Source organism: Typopeltis vanoorti, chromosome 21 (assembly GCF_054136105.1).
Source record: "Typopeltis vanoorti isolate ZY-2024b chromosome 21, IOZ_Tvanoo_1.0, whole genome shotgun sequence".
Taxonomy (NCBI): domain Eukaryota; kingdom Metazoa; phylum Arthropoda; class Arachnida; order Uropygi; family Thelyphonidae; genus Typopeltis; species Typopeltis vanoorti.
Window position 1 is genome coordinate 43,410,518 of NC_143569.1, and position 17,291 is coordinate 43,427,808.

The 17,291-nt window shown below is 34.8% G+C and overlaps 1 protein-coding gene across 1 annotated transcript in view; it reads left to right on the forward strand.

Moving 5' to 3' along the window:
- The first annotated feature begins 402 nt into the window (after nt 1-402).
- The window catches only part of Ccm3 (programmed cell death protein 10 Ccm3), an 87,153-nt gene continuing 70,264 nt past the window's right edge, over nt 403-17,291 (forward strand). The window contains exons 1-2 of the mRNA XM_090411233.1: nt 403-620; nt 12,817-12,870. Coding sequence (XP_090267359.1) covers nt 549-620; nt 12,817-12,870 — 126 coding nt within the window. The 5' untranslated portion in view covers nt 403-548. The remainder of the gene's footprint in view (nt 621-12,816; nt 12,871-17,291) is intronic.

The window sequence follows — 17,291 nt, forward strand, 5'->3', positions numbered from 1 at the left end:
TTTAAGAAAGAAAAATCTTGAGCTATTCAAAAGCCAATATAAAAAATTTATGTATGCATAAAAATGTATGTACTCATTATGTAATAATGAGTTGAACTATCTGATTATATCTATACAAAGTATAATGTAATACAATTTGTATAATGCAATGTATAATATAGTAATCATCGCTGAAATGATATTTATGTAATTTCTTCCTATGCAATGAATTTCGCATTTGCAATGTTGACCTACTGTAGTTGTCAATACACGCATCAGTTGCACTGGATATTCGTATTTTAACTTAAAGTAGAGCATAAAAAGAGTTAAATAGAAATAGGAAGTACTAGTGGCGCCGCCAAAGGAAGCGAAAACTGAGTAGATATTGAGCTGTAATCGTATGTGCGCCCGAGCTTTCGTTAGTTGAACGGCTGCTTGAAATTTGGCTTGTTGTGTTTAAGAGTAATGCTTTTGTCGATGAAAAACAAGATTTGTTAATTTAATTAAAGCGTTTGCTATCTTTCAATTTCGCAGATATTGTTATTAAGTTGCGAACAAGTATTTTAAGCATGAAAATGGGAGAAGAGACGCCTGTTACAGCGTTAGTGCTGCCTATATTGGTTCGTCCTATTTTGGATAAGGTACGTTAAGCCTAACAGTCATCACGAACTAGATCACAGTGCCTACGGCATTTCTTATATCTTTTAATATAAATATAGCTTGTGAATGTATACGATGATGCTTCTATACATATGGATTATGCAGAATTTAGGCACGATTGGTGCATTTGTTTCCTAATGCTTTCGAAATAATGTTTACTAAACGGGAAAATTTCTTGCAATCAGCTAACGTTTGACAACTAGCCACTATTTAACTTACGATCTAGTATCTAATGTATTTCTCCATGCTTGTGGTATGTAATGCGTTAAAATTTTGTTTAATGGAAAACTTTATAAATATCATAGCAGAGTTTAATCTATCAGTATGTTCGACATTAAAGTGTCACCTGAATTGATTTAAATATGTGTGTGGGGAAATTTTGTAAATTATCATGGGTTTACAATTTTAACGAACGTCACTTGTGAAAGCCAGCTAAAAAATAAATAAATAAAATAAAATAAGGCATATATATGTGAGCACATTGCACGAGTACTGCCATTAGTGTAAAAAGTTCTTCAGCACATAATTTGGACAGTTCAGAGAGAGAGAGAGAGAGAGAGAGAGAGAGTGTGTTATTGTGGGATTTGGTGAAGATTAAGAGAATGAATAAGCAAACATGAAACACGTGTTTGCTGGTAACTATGCATGTTTGAAAAATTGATGTAGAAAAGGATTTTTGTATTTTACGTTATTTTTAGAAAAATTTTCTTTTTACGAGTAAGTTTCTTTAATTTATGTTTTAGATTTATTTCAGATGATAAACTGTTATGTTAGACATACAGGAAGTGCACATCAATAGTTACATCTGCATACTGCTGCTCAGACTTTTCAAATTTCACACTTTCTGACAGATGCAAAACAGATAACAAATTATGTACAAGCTGATTGGAAAGTGTTCTGAAGAGTTAGCATTACGTTTGGCTCTGTGTTCTAATTAGCAGAGTTTCTCTGTGAAGCCACATCATTTTAAAGTTTTTTGAATGATAATAAGTGCTTGCCTAGTTGACTGAGTGTATAACTTCTCAGCCCCCTGTCATCAGGATGTGGATCTATGGCATGGGTATTTAGGTAAATGGAGAGGTAAATTATTTTGACCACTGTTTGGAGGTCTGAAATGACTTGCAAAAAAAATTTCTTTGACCTCTTTAGACTAAGCTACCCATGATACTTTTTTTTATAACGAATGCTATATGTATCAAAACTTGTGGATAGGATTAACATGAAAAAGATATCTTAGATGATTTTTTTTTATTACAGTAAAAACTATTACTGGTGTTTAAATATTCAAACAGACAATGAAAAATTTTGATAAAAAATAGACAAATCAAACAAAAACAAATAATGCCTGCTCCCAAAGGCAGTAGAGAAAGCTCCTTTAGTGCTAACTCTTTCACCTGTTACTGACAATGATGTGAAAGCTATCAATGAACCAAGGCTGTCAGGAGAGAAGCTTCTCTTTATTATTATTATTATTGAATACTTAATTATAATGCATCCCCCACTCTTTCATAAAAGGAATGTCACAAATGCAAAAACTTGATGAAATAGAACATTACGTGAACCACTGTGTGGATTGTGTAACATAGCAGCTCCTTGCAGTGAGTCACAGGACTTCATCTTGGCATCATCTAAAAATAATGGAAGGAATAACAGAAGCCATGGAAAAAACATAGAAGTTGAATACAAATGTAGCAGTGTTCTGAAGATTATTGAAAAAAGCTTAGAAATGAAGGAAGGAATATTGTAAAAAAAAAAAAAAAAAAACTGAGATAATAAATAACTTAAAGCTTAAGGAAATTTTGCATGTTGCAGTAATTGTTTTAAAAAAATTAGAAGAAAGTTATCAAAAATATGTAGCAATAAGTACATTTTATTATTGAAAATAGAAAAAAAAAAAGGTATCAGAAATATGCAGAAAGACAGAGTAGTTAAAACATAGTTAAAAAATCCCATTGGCATGTATTTTAAAGTTTTTTAAATCTGAAAAAAGCATAAGATATCAACAGAAAAACTTGCAAAACACTGTAATTACATGGTGCAAATGAGATATTATACAAACCAGTATATATAGCTTAAGTTGAAAGTTGACTTAAGTCAGCATTTAGAATTGAATCATTTAGAATAGAATAGAATTATTTACGGGAGGATGGTTTAATGTAAAATCAGGTTTATACATTTTCTTTAAATTTAAGTATGATGAAGTGCCAGTTCTATAAATTTATATGGAATAAATAAGAGAGAAATTAGCCAAAATGCTAAGCTAGCGGTATATAAGATAGCATTTAATCCACCTTGAGTGTACAGATTTGAAAGTTGGATTTTGAGGTAAAAATAGAGGAATGAATAGATGACATCAGTGGCAGAATGAGCACAATTAATATATATATATATATATATATATATATAATATGGTCACTGTGTATGGTGTGAAAGGTCAGCAGAATGATAGATCAAGATCTTGGCAAATTAATGCAATTAATGAGTGCCATAGAAAAACTAAACTGCAAAATTTTAGGACATCTTACAAGTAATAGATTAATTTAGATGCAAATTATTGATATTAAACTAGTAATAAAGTAAATTTAATTATGTAGAACTATCATGATATCCTGTAACCCTGAGGGTACAGGAAATGAAAATATTTAATATCACACACTAATTGTTTATTGTAAAATTTTCAGCTTAGTATTAAGGCCATCATCAGTACAATATGTTATACCAAAATAAATAGTGAAATAGAATATTTCACTTTAATAAAAACTCATATGACTTCAGCATTACAATTGATGAGCTGGAATTGATGTGCCATTAGTTCAATAAGCAAAACTTAATTTTTAATATCAAAACTAAGTGGCGTAATTTAAATGCTTCAGGCTTTCTCATTTGGGGGGGGGATTTTGCTGCACACCTGGTATCATTGTATTTAATTATCTGTTTATTACCTGTCGAACTATAATGCTCTGTCAGATGTAACTGGCTGACTTTTAATGCTGCATTACTTGTATCATGTTTTATTGTTATACATGAATTAAAATATTCTATTTCAGTTCTCTTTGACTTGTAACTTATTTTGCTCTGATAATGGTCTTGATCCTAGGCTGAAAATTTTATAAGAATGGTATATCCTTAACACACCACCACAAAAGGAAGCCTTGTAACTTTCTTTCTAGTGACTTGAGGAACATGACTACTATATTGCATTTTCTTGAGTAAAATACTTCGTTGTATTGGTAGCTTGTGTTATTAAGATTCTGTCTTACTCATGAAATTTCTCATTAAGTTGAGATAGTAGCCACTGAGAGTCCAGTGGTGTATTTGACTGTGCCATGTATTTGATGGTAGGTTCATCAAAGAAAAATGGATCATAGATGTGTTCTGAATTTATACAAAAAAAAAGTTTTCCCTTTTTAAATAGCAGCTTTTAGTATACTGCCTCTGCAGTTTGTGTTTTCATAAATAATATGCTATGCAGTTGTTTGACAACTTCAAGCTGTGGCTACAAATGTATAGTGTTGTTCACCTTTAAGATGTGTATAGATAATGAAAGTCCATGCATGGAATAGTAAATGATTAGTAAGCACCATAGATATTGTTGTGTGAACTTTTGCAAGTATTTTTTATTTGTTTATGCATATACATGTGATCAGGAGTGCCCATCCCTATTTTCCAGATGATGGCACAATTAAGTATGCCAAAATATTACAGGTAATTTAATTTCTAATCAGGTTTCTGCTAGTCAGTAACATTTAGAAGTTGTAATGATAAAAATTCTGATATTAAAAATTATTATATATTGATCTGGTATAGCTGCTTAGATATTATCTCTCATGTTGATGTTTAGTGGAGAAAATACGTCTGATGGTGTGCACATTCTTAATGTATTTATTTGTACCTATGAAAGATGTTGGAAGTTTTTTCCCCCACTTGGTTAGACTCTTCTTTTAATGCATAGTATTATACATGTCCACAAGGAGATGTGCTTTGCATTATGGGAGATACTAAGACAAGGAGTGATTAGGGCTTGGTCCACCTTTACCACGAGTTGCCTCAGTCCTGAAGATACTTCAGGCGCAAACTTTGTTTGCTTACACTTGGATAAAGGATTTATTTATTTATTTATCATTTGGCTTGTAGACATGGTTAAAAGACAATAAGATATAATACACATGAGTATAGATAAGATACACATATATGATAAAAAAATATATATAAAATAAAAAAGTCTACATTCAGGCAAATACAAATATGAAATTTATGACAAGCATCAGACAGAAGATTGGTCATATTTTAACATTTAGGTTTTTGATCAGTTGATCGCCTCTGGGGATAGGTCAAAGATATCCTTCAAGTCAACTGGATATGCTGTCAGCTTGCATTCCTTTACTATATGGTAAATGGTTTGGGTCTCGACTCCACAGGGACAGTGGGGATTTGGTATCTTACTCCATTTTGAAAGTAAGTCTCTACATACACCATGACCTGTATGAATCCTGTTAGCTGTCATCCATATATTCCTGGGCAGATCAAATGCAGATGGTTTTTGGAAGATGTTTATGTGATTGCAAACTTCAGGTGATACTGCTTGGGACCACAGGACCATTTGGGATAAAGGATTAAACTAAATTTACTATGAAAGATGCTTTGGTGACTAAAGCAAAATATTCCCTTAATTATTGTTCCACGAGGAACTATCATTGTTCCTGGTGGAACAATGAAGCAATAACTTATACGTTGCAGAAAAGGAAAGACCGGGTGTCAAAATTAGAGGTAGTTGTGGGCACAAATCACTTAGTTTTAGGGTAGGGGTGAGAATATTGATAGACTTGAGGAAGTTGTTGCAGCAGAGTAGTGAATAGTGTTGTTGGGAAAATTGTAGGCGTGTTGCCCAGATCTGACAACAGTGAATTGAGAAGGACAGCAGAGATAATGAAGAGTAAGCTGGTCGAGTTGTGCGAGGAAAAGGGGGTTCAATTTGTAAATGTATGGAGTAATTTGAAGGGAAGTTGGATTACATTTCAATGGGTTTGGTGTTGGGCATTTAGAAAGGTCATTGTTTTCTGAGAAGGCACAGTCAAGAAGTTAATGTAGTAAATGATCAGTCTACTTGTGAAGCAGGATAGCATAACTAAACAGATTGTACAACAGAAGGAAGACAGATAAAAGGTTGAAGATGTGGTTGCAGCAGCCAGGGCCGGTGCTACCATTTAGGCAAACTAGGCAACTGCCTAGTATGCAAGCCATGAAGGAGCGCAAAACTTCAAGCTATGCTTTATTCATACTTTACTAAAATATCAAAATTAAATAGTGATATATGATTTAGGTATCGATTCTTTTTCCTTATCCCTCGCACATCACACTATTTTACTATTTAACTCTTGGTTCTTTTTTGTTCCTTACCTAAATGATTTGAACTTACCGCTATTTAAAATTAGTTAAGATAAATATTTTAAAACATTAACATTTGAAAATATTAAATTTTGGTATTTTATAACTTTTTTTTTTTTTGTAAATGAATTATAACAGAATTTTCAAATTAATTAAAAAAAGAAAATAAAAAAGCCCTATTAATTTACCTATTAATTTAACCTGAAAGACAATTTCATTTTGTTTAATGTCAATTAAAAACATTTTAGTTTATGAAATAAGGGGTGCACTTGTAAACTTTGCCTAGGGTGCAAAATAACCTGGCACTACAGTGGCAGCAGCACAAGATGATGGAAATGCATAAAGGTGAGGATGAGATAGGTAGGAATGGAAATCAGAGTCAGGATCAGGGAAACGGGAGTGGTCAGATTGAAGAGAGGTGTGGTATAGCAGCTAGAATAAAGAATGTTGGTGCTGGTAGAATGACCTCAAACACACAGAGATTATGTTTATAAACAAATTAAGGAGTATTTGAAACGAGAGCTGAGTTCGCATTGATTGAATCAGTATGCCCAAAGATGATTGGAATAAGTGAAACTTGGTTGTCTGAGGAGGATGTGATGTTGGGAATAGAAATAGGATGTATAATTTTCCAGAAGGACAGAAATGTGAAAATAGGAGGGGGGTGGGCATTGTTAATGATTACAGAGCAGTTGTGTCTGCAAAGTGTGGATGTTGATAGTGCATGCACAGATTTTGAATTTGTGTGGTGTGAAGTTGAAATAAACAGGTTAGTATATCTGATAGGATGATGTTATAGGCCAAGGAATGTTGAGGATACCAATTGTGAAATGTTTATACAAATTAGTTGGGAATGTAAAAAGAAGGTGATCCTGATGGGAGACTTTTAATTACAGGAATATAGAATGGAAGGAGGAGATAGTGTATGTGAACAAGGAGAGTGTGTGGAATTTCTGAGAGATAAGTATCTTAAGCAGCACGTAATTGAAACAACTAGAGGCTTTATTGTTTTGGATTTGGTGATAACTTTACAAGATGTAGTTGTTAATGAGGGTTGATCACTCATCAACCACTGCTGCTGGTTGATGAGTGATCATTTCAGGTGTTTGGGAAGTTATGTAACCTTTTCTTGTTTCATCACTGCCAAAAATAGATAAGAAGCTCTGTAGTCAGTTAGTATTCATACATTGGATAGATGAGCTCAGCAGAAACGATGTTGTTTACTGATTTGGAAACTCACAAGGCAGTATCTGACAAAAGCAATGTATAACTACATACCAAAGGTTAAGTGAGTAAATAGAGTAGGAGTGAAATAGATGAATAGTGAAATCAAGCAAGCTGTGCTGGAAAGAAAATGCTATCGAGGAGGTACAAGACATTTGGTGATCAGATCCATGAAGAGTATAAAGTTCAGGCTAGAAAGGCAATGAGCATGGTAAAAAAAAGAAAAGGTAGAGTATGAGAGGAGATTGAATGGTCAGGCCAAGGTGAACTCGAGGAAATTTTTCCACTATATGGCATGGTGGATAGTCACGGCAGCAGAATAACAGCTGCAAAGGAAATAGTGGAATTATTGAATGAGTGCTTTATCAGCATATATCATACTGGAGTAAATGAAGCTGTGCAATATATAGAAGAGAGGTAAGTATTAGGAGAATTGGAAGTGAAAGAATCAGTGGTGTATCAGGTGTTGAAAGGCTGTGGGAATGGGTGACTTATCACCACGTATTAAGGAATGTGCATCACAGTTGGCTATGCCCTTGACCTGGTTATTTAATGAAAGTCTTGCAATGAGTATGGAGTATGGAAAGAAGGCAAAATAGTACCACTCCAAGCATGGTTTTAGGACAGAAGGCTCTAGTTATAGACCAGTGTATAACTCCAGTTGTGGTCATGGTATTGGAGAGATTGATTAAGAATAGAATACAGTACTGGTTTGATGGACATAGCATTCTGTATGATGGTCAGCATGGATTTTTAAACGGTAGGTCCTGTTTTAGCAATTTACTTGCATTTTATGATAAGGTAACAAGTGTGTTAGATAAGGGAGAATCATAGTGATATTCTTGGACTTTGCAAAAACTTTTGCTAGATTACCACATGATAAGTTGGTGTACAAGCTGCAGAGGATGGGAATAGCTAGTATATTGTTAGATGCATCAGAGATTGGGTCTCTTAACGATACCCAGACTCAAAGGAAGGTAACTAGTGGCATTCACCCAAGGTTCTGCTCGTGGGCCCCTGCTCTGTTTTACTTATTCATAAATGTTGACTGACTGGGGATCTTCACTGGTTTGCTGATGCATAGTTGGGAAGAATTATAAGTAGCATTGCTCTTGTTAATTCCCTTCAGGAAGATTTGAATAGAATTTTTACTTGGACAAAGGAGTAGGTTGTAATTTTAATATCAAGATTGGAAAGTCAAAAAATATTCCAGAGGAAGGCAATGGCAAACCACCTCTGTACCTTGCCAAGAATATTCTATAAGCATGCCAAAAATGAGAAAGTATGATATGGTGCTGGATGGTAAGACCTCCTGGCTTGAAGGCATGCAACTGGGGAAGAACAGAGGGCTTCCACAAGTAGAACTAGTTTTTGTGTGTCCAAGTCAAACCTGGAAGGAAGCTTGGTCATGGATGTTGCTGGTTGGAATAGGGAGGCTCCCTGTTTCACAAGAAACCACAGGAATGGAACTTGTAATGTTAGACGTATGAACCAAGGTAAGCTGCAAATAATAAAGATGGAAATGGAGTAGCGCAAGAAGCTGGATATGTTGGGAATAAGTGAACTTAGATGAACCGGAATGGGCCATTTTCAGTCAGGGGACTATATGGTGTATTACTCAGGACATGAGACAAGTCGAAAAAATGGAGTATCTTTCTTATTCAGGAAAAAGATGGCTAGGTATGTATTAGGTTATAATCCAGTGAGTGACAGAATAATTTCTCTCAGAGTGAGTGGACATCCAGTGAATATGACCATCATTCAGGTTTATGCAGAAGAAGACATTGAAGAATTTTATGGCAACACCAAAGCGAAATTTATGGCTACTTATTGGAGATTGGAATGCAAAAGTGGGAGAGACTGAGCAACAAGGAATAACAAGTCGTTTTGGTTTAGGTATTCGTAACACTGCAGGGAAGAGACTAGTTGAGTTTTGTGCAGAGAATTCTTTGTTTGTTGCTAACAACAGTACAAGAGAAGACTGTACACATGATATCACTTGATGGACAATACAAATTGACTATATACTTGGACAAAGAAGATGGAGAAGTGCAATTCAGTCTGTCAAGACTTTTTCAGGTGCAGCCTGTGGAACAGACCATGAGTCATTAGTGGCTGCAATATATGTGAAATTACGGAAACTGAAAACAACACAAATGTCGATCACATATGAACTTGGAAACATACCAACTGAATACAATATTAGTATACAGAACAGATTCAACACACTCAATTTGTGTGAAAGAGAACCAGATGAACTATGGGAAGAGATTAAAGATATAATTAAAACAAAAGCAAAGAAGAATATTCCAACAGTAAGAAGAAGTCCAAATGGCTGTCAGAAGATGATTATAACCTAATCAGAACTGCTCAGTAAAGGAGGAAAATGAAGGCCATAGGAAATTTGCAGAAGAGACAAGGCAAAATCTTTTAACCAGGAATGCCAACAAATAGAAGACCAAGACAAGAAAGGAAAAACGAGATCTTTTCAAAAAGATCAGAGAATTAACAGGGAAGTTGAGTGACAGTATTGAAAAGTAAACAAAAGATATCTTACAGAAGCTGCAGACATCAAAGAAAGATGGAAAGAGTATACAGAAGCCCTTTTCAGAAAGGACTCCAAAATTACTGAAAAATTTGAAGAGCAGGATTATATACATGAGCCAGTACCACTGGAGAGTGAAGTGAGGTGGGCACTGCAACCTATCCAGTAAGAAAGCTCCAGGAGGAGATGGAATACCTATTGAGCTGCTCAAAGCCCTGGGAGAAGAGGCAGTTAAAATTTTAACAGCTCTGTCAGTGATTTGGATCACAACTACATGGCCTAGGGAATGAAAAAAATCAGTTTATATACCTTTATTGAAGAAAGACGATGCAAAATAGTGTGAAAATTACAGAACTATAGCACTGATTTCTCATGCAAGTAAAAGCCTTACTTAAGATCATTCAGAAAAGACTGGAACCATTCATGAAGAGAGAAATGCCAGATGAACGGGCAGGATTTCAAAAAGGCAGAGGAACAAACGATCAAATTGCCAATGTGAGATGGATAATAGAAAGAGCACAGGAATATCAAAAGATGTCTACCTTTAAAGCGCCAAGAGGCTATTTTTACAGTAAATTAAGTTAAGGGGATAATAAATCCCTCATTATTTTAAAGCCGGATATGAAACTTGGAGATCGAAATCTGAGTTTCATGTCGAAGAACTATCGGCGAGTCCAGGCATAAGTGATCACCTGAGTAGTACAACACTAGGGCAACTCATTGCAAAAGTGGAGCAAGCTCTGTCACTATCCTTAATATTTTCTCATTATGTAAAACGCAGCTCCTAGGAGATGTATTACTGTTTTACATTATGAGGAGAGGTCACTACCCAGACTGGTTTCGACCTTTATTGAGGTCTCGTCAGTGAGTAGGTAGACCTGGAATACCAAGGTTTAAGTGAACCGAACTTACATATATCCCCACTAACGAAGTGGGGATATATGTAAGTTCGCAACGAGTTGCCCTAGTGTTGTACTACCCAGGTGATCACTTATGCCTGGGCTCGCCGATAGTTCTTCGGTATGAAACTCTTAGATTTTAATCTCCGAGTTTCGTATCCAGCTTTAAAATAATGAGGGATTTATTATCCCCTTAACTTAGATGTCTGCCTTTGTTTCCTTGACTATAGCAAGGCTTTTTGACTCTGTAGATCATGTGAAACTGTGGAATGTGTTAAGAACAATGGGAGTACCAGCGCATTTCATTATCCTTCTGAGGAATCTCTATTATGAACAAGAAGCTACTGTCTGAACAGATCTTGGCAAAACTGAGTATTTCACAATAGATAAAGGGACGACAAGGATGTATTATATCTCCGTACCTGTTTAACTTGTATAGCAAATGCATTTTAAGAATGGCAGGGCTGGAGGAGTCTTCAGTTGGAATTAAAATTGGTGGAAGAAATATTAAATGTGCTAGCAGAAATATTAAATATTAAAACTATTAATGTGCTAGCAGAATGCAAAGATTTGGAGGAACTTATTATGAAAGTTAAAGAAGAAAGTGCTAAATATGGTCTTAAACTTAACCTCACAAAGTTATGGCAACTTGTGAACTTAATGATTTTGAAGTAGATGGGAAGAAAATGGAAGCAGTTAACAATTTTGTGCTCCTAGGATCCTGAATTGATAAAGTTGGTTATTATACTGAAGAAGTTTATTTCTCGGAAAGAAAGCAATGACAAATTTAAGCAAGATCTTTAAAGATATTAGCCTCGCAACAAAAATCAGAATCGTGAAAGCAATGGTATTCCCATTGCTTTCAATGGGTATTCCTTTGTGGTACTGTATGGATGTGAAAGTTGGACCCTGAGAAAGAGTGAAAGAAGGAAGATAGATGCATTTGAATTATGGGTTTGGAGACTCTTACTAAAAATACCATGGACTGAAAGCAAACCAATAAATCAATGATAGACAGAATAAAGCCAGATTGCTCTCTCGAAGCTATGATCATCAAGCAAAAATTGTCATACTTTGGACATATGCGAGCAAATGACAGTCTGGAGAAGATGATAATGCTTGCTAAAGTTGATGGAAGCAGGAGAAAAGGAAGACCAAGAATTAGATGGGTGGATGTTCCTTTCAATTTGCATTTACTAGTTTTCATATCTCCGTAAACGCCTTGTTAAAGCCAGACAGTTTGCTGGCGAAACTGGTAGGTTTTAATATAAGTTTTATTGTAAACTTGTCTGTATTAATAAAATTGTATTTCTATCGTATAGATGTCTAATAATTGCATGGATGCAAAGTGTCTGAAGTTAATATAGCCTTTGGATATTACAGAAATAATATGGATACGAAGCATATATTTTTGATAATTTTATGAAAATATCTGTATGGCTGGTTGGGTGGTGGTTAATTACTGTAGTTATTTACAATGAACTGTTTTTTTTTTTTTTTAATCAACATATATTTTGGTTTTCTTGCACTTTCCTAGGGGACTTTTCTTTCTGAAAACTTTGGATTTCCTCCTACAAAATTAGTGAACAATTCATTAACACTATTTATGGACTAGCATGTGTGCACACAATACCACTGGTAACGTGGTCAGTAAGTGGCTAAAACAATTACATGCTCTTTGATGTGCTATTGTACATACTATTGGATATGAATTGCTGGACCACCTTCAGTTAATGCAAGGCTGTCATTTTCAACTATTTGCAACATAAAGACTTAACTTGAATTTCATTGAAGATGCGAATATTTTTTAGGCATCTTTAAACAAGGCCAACTCTCAGTTACCCCCCTCCCATTTTTTCCCCTTCACAAAAACTGACCTTGAGAACTCAAAGCTGGTTACATAATATAGGTCTTTCAAAATCATTACCTTGGTGATAATTCTAATAAAGCACCCTTTTCCAAGATCAGTCATTGATTTTGGGAAGTACTTTTTTTATTAATAGTGAAGAAAAGTTAATAAAAATAATTTTCTAGCCACTCAGAAATAATGATTTCATTATTTGAATTGTTTTTAATTAAAAACAATACCTTTTTTAACTCTTTTTAATATTGATATAATTTTAGCTTGAAAGGAGGGACTATGCTGCAGCACAGACTCTAAAATCAGCTGTTACAAAAGTGAGTATACTGAAGTTTGATTATTTTTTAATTTAAATTTTGAAAGAATTAGCTGTAATCAACAAGAACTTAAGCCACCATTTGTGCATATTGGATTTTTTGTCCTTTTGTTATTATAAAACATCAGTTTCTTACTACAGAATGTGATGTTTGATTCTATTTGACATTGGGAGGAGGAGGAGGACTTGGAAGTTTTTTTAGCAACAGTATTTCGTAGTCATTTTTAATCTACTTACTAGTCCTAGTACAGTTTTCAGAGCAATCTGATATTTAAAACACAATTTGTAATGCTTAAATATAAGTAAAATACACAAATTTTAGCATATGTGCAGTATTAGGTAATTTTTTTATTATAAAAAATATTGATATTACATAATCGTTTGTGGTTATTTCTGTGTGTGTACATGCGCACACATTTTATTAATTTGCAAGTACTGAAAATCTGGAAAAAATTGTAAACTTTTTTTTTTAAATACATAACATACAAAGGAATTTTTAATTTATAAACAAACTTTGCTGGTTACATTGTTGGATAGCATATCCTCTTTCTAACCAACATGCTTTAGGTTCAAATTCCACTGTAGGCACAGGTGAGGTCAGAGATGAATTTCTTCACTCTGTGCGAGACCATCACTTTGCTTATTGGAGATCTGAAGTGGCTTGAAAAGTTCCATGATTGAGTTCTAAAGTGAAGTTTCTGGATTGTGTTAAAACATTTCATACCATATTCTAACTTTTAAGGAACTGCCTTTTTTTAAAAAAAAAAAAACTGAGAAGATAAACAGTTCCCATTCAGATTTTATTTGTCATCAACTTGATTGTGGAAAAGTAAAGTGAATATATCTCTCTCCTTCTGTTTCCTATTATCTTATGACAAAATCCATTAGCAGTAAACTTTTTTGATGGAAGTATCCAGGATATTAATATTGACATTTGGATCCTACATGAGGAATGTTACTGCTTTCTGACTGGGAGCCAGTGCAGGCTATCATCATTTTCTAAAGCATTTTGTGTGTGTAGCCACAGCACCAGTTTGCTTGTTTTGAGGAATGAAAAAGACTGGCCAGCTAACTCACTTTAGTCGAAAAGACCTGATAAAGGTACTTTGCATCATAGTCGGGAATCGAACCAAGATTGTTTTTACCATAGGGCTTCAGCGATACTGAGTTACAGACGCTACATCTCCCCTGTTCACTTTATGCCTTGATGACTAATGATATAACTAAATCTTGGGTTTGTCACTAGCAAGCTTTTCTTGATCCTGGTGAGAGCTGTTGTCTTATGTTGGATCCTGAAAGTTAATCATGTTTGCTGAGCTCTCCAGTACCCTTGCATTGCAGGATTTTACAGGGATGATAGCTCTGCTATTCAGTAGGTGGTATTTTATCCTCAAACTTTCCTGCTAGTGCCAGAGATTGAGCTCTGTTCTTTCAACTACCATTTTTTCTTTTGTACACAACAATGATCTTTCAGTGATGATGATTTCAACAATGATGATTAATTGTAAATCGAGTCTATAGTTTTGTTGATGACTGAACTCTCCTGATCTTTTTAGAAAAGAAGTGACAATGTAGGTGATCTAAACTAATTATTATTTCTTATATTTTGTCAGCAAATTGGCATCTTAAGAGAATGGTATATAGGTAAACATGTATGTTCACTCATGTCCCATATCAGTAAGTGAGAGTTCACTAAAGAAACTAAATAAACCTAAAGCCGTAAAATAAGCACCTGTTGAGCATAATTGGGTGTTTTTGACCATTACACTAATGGTCTAAAGACAAGAATGTCCCGGTGAGGCAGTTTGATATATCCTAATTTATTGAGGTTGGGATTGTAAAAATCTCACACAGTTAAAATTTACTTATAATTTTTTTTAATACTGAGTGTCAATTTCATAAATACAAATGAGTTTTGTTATGTGATCAAGTAATTTAAAATACATATGTTTGTTTTTCATATATTAATATAATTGTACACTTAGTATTATTGGAACTGCCTAATGAAAGTAGCAAAACAAAAAGAGACTTAATGTATTTAACTAGTAAATAATGTACCATATGTTGTAATTCTATACAGAATATGAATGTCAAATCTTCTTAGGGAGAGAATTATAATTGTCTATTATACACTGAGTTAGCTTTGCATTAGGAACACCATCCTGATTTACATATTCGGTGCGATAATGAAATACCTTGTGATATCAACGTCACGCATAGCTACTATAAATGTAATCGTTAAACATTTGTCGGTGATAGGAAATGTGGTAACGTAAGCCAATTTGACTGCAGGCAGATAGCTGAGGCCTGGAGAACAGGTGCCAGTATTTCAGAAACAGCCACACTTGTTGGTTGCTCCTGTACTACTGTATCAAAGTTGTACTGGGACTGGATTAATCATGAACAGACATCCAGCAGAAGGGTTCATGTTGTTGGTTGATCTTATTCTAGAGCTGAGTATCAGGTGTCATGATGGGTATATCAGCAACAACATGCAACAGCCACACAGCTCACCCATCAGTACAACAGCGAGGCAGTTCAACCCCTTTTCCACATTCACCATACCTTGCTTCGCCTGGGGTTCCACAGCCTACAAGGGTATCCATGATGATGGCTAGGCATTGCAAACAATGCCTAGCATGTGCCCAAGGAATGTCGACAAATGGAAAAAGATCATCTTCAGTGATGAGTCCCATTTCCTGCTGCACCATGTTGATGATCAGGTTCACATTTGGCAAACAGCATGAAGCTGTATCCAATGGTTGTACAGTTAGGGGTTCAACAAGCCGGTTGAGGTAGTTTTATCATCTGGGGACCTTTTTCCTGGCACCCTAGGTTCATTGGTTATCATCCCACAAACACTGATTGGTAAATGCTACAGGGATCTGTTAGCCAACCATCTCCATCCATAGCTACAGGAGTTTACCCTGACCACAGTTCCATATTGCTACAGCACAACACACCTTGTCATTGGGCTCATACAGCTACTGAGTAGTTGGAGGAACAAGAGAACGAATTCGGCACATTGTCTTGGTTCCAGACTCCCCTGACTGTAACCCAATTGAACATGTGTGGGATATGCTAAGATGGGGTGTGAGAACTGCTGATCCCCTTCCATGGAATGAGCGTGAACTGAGTTGCTGCAGGGAACATGGGTCGAGTTATGGGTGGAATCTGTTCCTAGGTATCTGCGAGCCATGATTGTATATTGTGTGGTGGATCAATGCATTATTAGGTGGGTGTTCCTAATGCAAAGCTAACTCAGTGTATATATTTGTGTTTACAGTAAAATCTTTTTATTTTATTTTTTTATATATTTAGCTTTGTTCTTTGGATAAATATGTGGCTGATGTTGATATCAGTGCACCATCATAGATTATGAATCTTAAACATTCTAACTAACTACTAAACAGAAGAAATAAAATTATAATAAATATCGTTAATTTACTCTCTGCAACTGACTATAACTTAAAGGTTGGATATATATAGAACTCTGTGAGGAATAACAGAACTGTGCATTCGATTAGTAATGGCCGGTTTCTTTAAAGTTTTATAGGATTAAGGAAGTTTTATACTTGTATTTACTTACTGAAGTAAATTGGCCAGTTGAGCATTGTATAATGATTATTCGAAGTGTGGTGTGCAACACGTGAATGGCCAATGATTGTATTAGATTGCTTTTTTTTTTTGCAAAAATTCTAATGTTGTGTGTCTGCCTGTTTTGCCATAGTAAGAGTAAGTACATGGCATCTCATCAAGACCAGGAAAATCTAAGGATTGTAGTTGATCTTTAGAAGAGAAGACAAATATGCTAATTTTATTGTATGGTTTAAAGGTAGTCACTAGATAGTGCTTTTTTCCAGATTTTTGCCACCTTTTCACTCCTTATACATGTGGAATGATAAGAGATTTACTGTAGTCTAACTTTGGGAGGTGACGTGGTTATTGGTGTCAAGTTTTTGAAACTTAGAATTCAGTATTTCTCAAATTTCTATATTGTAAATCATTCTATGATTTTTTTTTTCTTTTATGATCCCACATATGGAAATCGGTTAATTCGTAATAGTGCTTCATGGTATAAACCAGCACTTCCCAAACTGTGGGTTCCCCCCCCCTTTTGAGAGCCATGAAATAATGAAAACAAATTTCAAATGTTTTAAGACTAAGTGTGCCATGTCAGATATGTATGTAAGATGCTAAAAATGTAATATTTGCATTTGATTTTTTCAATATTCACTGTGTGTGTTTTGTATTGAATATAAATACAATAAATATTATAATAAGGGGTGCTTAAGGATCAAAGCTGTATAACTGAGAGGAGACCTCCACATAGCCTTTAAAGAAATGCAGAGAACCGACCAGGGCTTCTGACCTAATGTCCAATCCTCACTTTCTCGTGATGCACCCTGTTAGGTATCTACT